General features: G+C 37.0%; 1 protein-coding gene across 1 annotated transcript; it reads right to left on the reverse strand.

Moving 5' to 3' along the window:
• Window positions 1-1,858: 1,858 nt before the first annotated feature.
• Window positions 1,859-3,321, reverse strand: LOC135744309 (uncharacterized). The gene is made up of 2 exons (XM_065262338.1): window positions 3,305-3,321; window positions 1,859-2,988 (listed from the first exon to the last, which is right to left on the reverse strand). The coding sequence occupies exon 2, from the start codon at window positions 2,964-2,966 to the stop codon at window positions 2,079-2,081; it is 888 nt and encodes a 295-aa protein (XP_065118410.1). The 5' UTR covers window positions 2,967-2,988; window positions 3,305-3,321; the 3' UTR covers window positions 1,859-2,078.
• Between the last annotated feature and the right edge of the window lie 3,657 nt (window positions 3,322-6,978).

Here is a 6,978-nt window from a genome sequence, read left to right on the forward strand (position 1 = left end):
GTTCCTGTGAGACTTTAAAGATGTTTTGTTATAATAACCTTATATTTCGGCATTGTGATTGTGAGCGCAGAGTGTGTTTAGTTTTATACAGTAGCAATAATAATAATAATAATAATAATGAGTGAGCACATGTACTATGTGATGTGATGTGGACTGACTGTGACACAAGATGTAATGTGTTCGGTGCCATGTATATATTCAGGTGTTTGCACTATGTGACATGTTATTGCTTATAATATACTGAATCACTCGATGAGGCTCATAGAAGCAGTGTGTTAGTATCACTGCAGAAGCTTCAGTACATGGAGAGTGCTCCTTATTAAATGTTTTTTTCCTGTATTTTTACAGAAATAAATGTGTTGCGTCGAGAATGGACTTCGCTTCCTTCTTAAAAGTGTAAAATATACGCACCTTGCGGGGCGGCGCCAGCATTATGCAAATATCTCAATGCCAAGTTCATTGCCGTTTTAGTAGTAAACGAAGCAGATTGGTCTTTCTAAGCGAGTTCCCAATTCGTCGGTCACGACGTGAGGTCGTAGTGACCGACTGAAAGGGAACTGTGCAGACACCAACCAGAATTGTGTGTGTTTTGAGGGGGTGTTTTGTTTGTTTGTTTTTCTGTATTATTTTCTGTATTAGGTTTGGGGGTCAATTTCAGGCACTGACTTGTTCTAAAGTGTAGATAAAGTGACAGAAGCACCTAATATAAAAATATCAATAATCTATTCTTTTTAAAAAAGCTTTCCTGTGATACTATTGTAAGGATGGATTTTTACTAATTCGAATTCAAGAATTCGAACCTGCAATAAAACAACAAGACTCAATAATCTAAAGAAGAGATCTAGGGGAAAGAAAGAACTGGCCCAATCTCATCTCTTCCCCCCATGCTGAGTTCCTGACTTTGCACAATATCTCATTCAGTCATGCAAATCTCACGAACCACCTGTCTCCAGCTGTTTTATGAAAGGTCAAAATAAATACGTATGCGAATGGTAAAGGAGTTTCATTCCCGCAGCAGCAGAACAGTGAGAAAAAAAACAATGACTGTTCTTCTGATGTGGGAGATGCCCCAATACGGATTGTTGATAACCATTTATCTTTATCCCCCAAACTCAGGCATGACCACTTGGGGCATGAGAAAGGGTCCAACGAAAGCTGAATAAATATTTGGAAGCACATCATCTGAAGACCTATTGATTTCTTTTTAACTTTTTTGGCCATTTTTGGCTTTAATTAACAGTGAGTTGAGGAGAGGACAGGAAAGTACAGGGAGGAGAGAGGGGTATGGGACTGGCAAATGACCACAAGCCATAAATCGAACTGGGGTCACCAAAAGTGCGAAAGCACCACATGTCGGAGCACTGACCACTACACCATCGGCTCCGACGACCTTTTGATTTGTCTATTACTGATTTAGCAAGCTAAACATAAATGGCTAAAATAAACACATTGTTGTATGAGTGGGCAGGAGGCAACTGACTTGAATTAAAGAGTCATTTAAATTTGGATTCAAATTAAATTATTTATTCAAATTAGAAATCAACTGTTTAATAAATGAAAGTGATTTTTCCAGAAGCGCCCGAAAAGACATACATGTTGGATTCCCTTCAATCACGACATCGGATACCGTTTTGGGGCCAGTGGGTGGAGTTTACACTAGCATACTATTTTTGGAATGCACACCAAAGAAGACTAAGAACCTTTGAATTCATTTGTATTGATAATACTGAATTTCATTAGTCTGAGGGTATTATGACCCTGAAATATGAGTATGTAATGAGGGGACAGTGCATGCGGTATAACATAGAGATGATCCCAAAGACAGGTGTGAAAAACTCACCAAAGCATTTGTTGTGGTTAAAGTTGACTTTATTTCATAATGCATTACAACAGAAACACAAAGGCCAAATTAAATGTGTGTGGTTGAGTGTAGTACAACAGCCACGGTCACAATATGCTGACAAATATGAGTGACATTGAAATCATACATTAGAAACAATTGTGCTTATAGTTGCCATATAGTGCTACCAATTAGATAACTGAAGAAGATCCTGTGATGGCAGCATGATTCCGTGTTTTTAGTTGTAGGCTATGTATATTATCCAGCCGTTGTTACCCTTGTTCAGATTTTTCTCGATTATGTGGAAACCAGCTTTCTTGTACTCACTCCAGGCATCAGAGTTGATCAGCAGAACCATGGCCTGGATCTGAGATTCACATCCCTTTTTCTGGTACCATGCATAGACAGCTTCTCCACTGGTTCCCTTATTGAGATCAACACTGAGGATTGTATAGCCTTCCTTCTGAAGCTTCACCTGCTCCTGGAGGGAGGTGGATACCTCAAGAGCAGTGAGAGCCTGTTTCTTATCGGTTGTGCGCCGATACCAGAGGAAGACGTAGTTTCCACGACCGCCCCGATTGGTGTCTTCATCCACACGAGTGTATCCAAGTTCAAACATGTGCTTGTCAGAAGTGAAGTCAACAGTTGCTGTGATCTCACGTATGTAGCTCGGCTTCGCTCTCTGCACCCACAGGTAGATAAAGTTTCCTCCGGCATTACGGTTCAGATCAATGCCCAGTCTCTCCCAGCCATTTTGCAGAAGAGCAGGTTCTTCTCGGGCGTCTTTGCTCATCGCAAGGTCCACAATAGGAATGTCACATTCAGTGCTGCCATAGAAGTACCACAGAAAAATGTGATCTCCAGAAACTCCGGCATTCAGATCACGATTGATCAGCTCATACCCAGCATCAGCCAGACCAGATTTCATCTGGTCATTGAATGAAAACTGGATTCTGGTCACAGGACTTTGGCCACACTCTTTCTTGAACCAAAGAAGGACCCGGTTTCCTGAAGTACCTTCATTGAGGTTAACATTGATGAACTGATAACCTTGTTTTCCGAGTGTTTCCTCTTCTTCCTTAGAGCAGGAGACATTGAGCTTTGTTATTTGCTGTCCGTTTGCCATTTTTTCTTGCGTATTTTTGGCTCTGAAAAAACAAAACAGAAAAACAAACAAACATCAACTATAGTTAATTTTTGCTTTTGTTATATGATTAGGACATTATATCAATTATGTAGTTATCGTTTCATTTATAAAATCTACTATTTCTACATTTAAGTACTAATTTTATTTCTTGGCTCACCAATCGTTTTATGAAAAATCACAAATCTTTTTTGCATTTACTCATTTTTTTTATGTTTTAATTTATTATACTTTCCTACTTATATTTCAAAGTAGAAAAAGACTAAATGTTAAATGGTTGTTGTCTAGATTTTCTCCAGATTAATCAATCGTCACCGTACCAGAAAATGTTGTAGAATACAATGCTCACCGACGATAGCAGAACAGATCTTTAAAGATTCTCACAGGGCTTTTGATTATATAGTTGACTCCGCATCAGATAAGCCACCCAACACAAAACGTCAATTCTGAAGAACATGAGTGTCTTGTTCAGTCATGAAAATATTCCTAAGAAAAAAGCTCTTCTGAAGAAGGAATTGTTAAATAAATAACTGACACGGGAAATCAGATTAATGCTTTTCTTAACAGATTTCATTTGAATGCAGAAGTATGCTGCATTCAGTGGAAATCATGTATCACTCATCAATCTTTTATCACTACACCGTGTGCAGAATTATTAGGCAACTTGTATTTTTGAGGATTACTTTTGTTATTGTACAACTACAGTGCTCATGGTCAATTCAAAATGTTAACAAACCCTCAAACCTGAACATTTAAGTAGTAAAAGTGAAATTTTGGCTTTCTTAAGAGAATATTTCTAAGTACACCATTATTAGGCAACTATTAGTGTGCAGAATACGACCCGCAAAGTACCGCGTAATTAAACCGAATTTACAGCGTACCTATTTGTAACAATAGAGTACCTCTACAGTACGTACTTGTAGGTATAAGGGAACAATACTTTAAGTTTGGGGTAATGAGGGGGTAAGAATATATGGAAAATTATAAATGATTTATTCTCTAAGTATTTCATAACTACAGGGTACCTATTGTAATATTACGTGGTATGTATGACTTACGTCTATGTGTAATATGGTCTATTCATTTTTTTTTTTTTTTTTCATATTTGCTACTTACCTGATGAAAGTGTATTGTATAGCCTACAGTTGATGTCTACAAGCCACGTCGGCAAGTAAAATATAAAAGCACAATAAAAATAATAGCAACTTGTACCTCTTTGATCTGTATATGTATACAGGAGTTACCAGGTAACTCTTATATTTGCGGGCTGTAAATTAAAGTGGGGCTTATTCCCCGCTTGTTCTGTGTATGTACCAGGTAACTCTTTTGTGGGCTGTAAATTAAAGTGGCGCTTGTTACAGCCTTTTTCTGTGTATGTACCAGGTAACTCTCATATTTGAGGGCTGTAAACTAAAGTGTTGCTTTGTTCACCTCTTGTTGTAAATGTTATAGGGTAAATACCATAAACATACAGAATATTGTTATTTTTATTTTAAAACAACTTATTTATGATTTTGTTGTGAATTTTTCATATTGACTACTGAATGTTGTATATCAATCAATCTTTATTACAGACTCAGGGTCCAGATAAAACAAAAGAATACTACAGACAAGACATTAAGACAAGATAAACAACCCACACAATAAATAGCTACAGAATACAACAATACCAATGTCTCCAAAGCTTTGACTGATATCGTGTAGTACTCACACTTATATTAGAAAGACCCACAATAATCTCATTATCAGAATCATTTAGCCGGCAGATAAATCTATACATGAGATTTCGTAGCAGTGCTTTAAAAGTAATTACTCTAGCACTCACAAACATTTCACTTGCACTATGCCATCTAGTTTTCTTAAGTAAAATTCTCATAGCATCATTATACGCTACCTGCAGCTTCTGTAAACTAGATGTTCTATAGTTGAACCACAGGTGAGCAGTATACAGTAAAGTGTAGTGCAAAATGCTTTAAAAAGAGACACCTTCACCTCATCTGAACAGAAACTAAACTTACGTAAAAGTGTATTCGCCTGCATATACATCATACGCCGTTGTCTTTCTATATCCTCATCATCTGTCATGTGTTCTGTGATAAAATGACCAAGGTATTTTACTTTCACAGATACAGTAAGACTCTTATTAGACAGCTTAAAGACTGGAAATGTTATCCTTTTATCCTCCTTAGTTCTACAGATCATAACCACACTCTTATCAGGATAATATAAAATATCATTTTTAAGACCATACTCAGAACACATATTTAAAAGCTGTTGAAGACCAGCACTGCTAGGACTAAACACCACAAGATCATCTGCATACATAATATGATTCACACACATATTCCCAATCATACACCCAGTTTTATAGTCACTCAAACATTCTGATAGATCATCCATGTAAAGATTGAATAAAATTGGGGACAAAATCCCCCCTTGTCTCACACCATTACTAACTCCAAAAGGGGCAGAGACTTTATTGCCACATTTGACTTGCATCATCTGATGGGCATACCAATAAGCCAGGATTCTCACAATATATTCTGGCACCCCTCTTTGTTTCATTTTTAAATATAACTTTGCATGGTTGACCCGATCAAAGGCCTTGGATGCATCAATAAAGCACATAAAAACTGATGAATTTTTATTTCTATACTAATTTATAATTTCCTTTAATGCATAAATGCAGAGATCAGTACCATGTTTAGCCTTAAATCCAAACTGGTTGTCTTTGCATTTAATAAACACATTTAACCTATCCAGCAAGATTTTTTCCAACACTTTAGACAGGATACTTGCTAGAGCTATGGGTCTGTAATTATCTAAGTTGCCTACCATACCAGCTTTGTTCTTAATAACTGGGACTAACAGAACAGACAACATTGACTCTGGTAACACGCCATGAATCAAAAGGCCAGTAAAACAAACAGCTAGTAAAGGGGCTATCCTCTTACTTCCATATTTTAGATGTTCAGCAGAAATATTATCTAGTCCACTAGCTTTATTTTGAGGCAATTTACTCATAGCATGTTCCACCTCAGGTGACATGATTACTATTGAATCATTAGGTTGAATATCATCCACATTATATAATTCATTGTGGATGCAATTAAAAAGACTAGAATAATGCTGTCTCCATAATTCTGCAATATTATCTGCCCCCGAAACTCCATCCAAGGCACAAGGAAGAGATACTCTGCATCTATTAATTGTTCTGACATCTTTCCAGAAATCAGTGGTATTTTGATTTAGTAGCTTCATAGCCATAGAATCAGCCCTCAATGATTGCTCATTTTTATCAATAAAACGAATAGCGTACTTGTATCTTGCATTTGTAGACTTTTTATACTCAAGCTCAGGCCCCTGCCTGGGTCTTCCTGCTATATCCCATAATTTAAAGGCTTCTCTGGCTTCATCTTGATATTCAGATACATATTTACTCCAGCCAGGCCTAGTCTTATTTGGTATACCCTTCAATTAAAAAAAAGGCTTACTACAACCATACAAGGCATTAACAATATCATTATACATTGAGCAGATATCCCTCTGATGACTTGGATCTTTACAGTTGACATCACTACACATGATTGCATCCCTAGGCAACTTAATATTACCCAGACATCTATCTGTGTTTACATAATAAACCGAAAGATCATCCGCTGTAAGTGCGGAGCAATCAATTTTTGCTATATTGACACTATTATCATTATTAGACATTGCTACAAGGACCTCAGCATTTATCACAATGGACACAGGTATCTGATCAGTTGTTACTATACCATACAAAATACTCATACCACTCAGCGATGCATGGGCATCTGCTGTGCTAATACAATGGTCCAACCATGATGTTGTGTTCCAAGCCTCACTAACATAGGTATAACTATCTACAGGCAAACACACTTCTGTTGACAAAATAAGATTATTATCATGACAAAACTGACCAATATGACTGGAAAATATAGACTTGTTGTCTGCAATATCTGCATTCATA

This window comes from Paramisgurnus dabryanus, chromosome 6 (genome assembly GCF_030506205.2).
Source record: "Paramisgurnus dabryanus chromosome 6, PD_genome_1.1, whole genome shotgun sequence".
In the NCBI taxonomy this organism is placed as follows: domain Eukaryota; kingdom Metazoa; phylum Chordata; class Actinopteri; order Cypriniformes; family Cobitidae; genus Paramisgurnus; species Paramisgurnus dabryanus.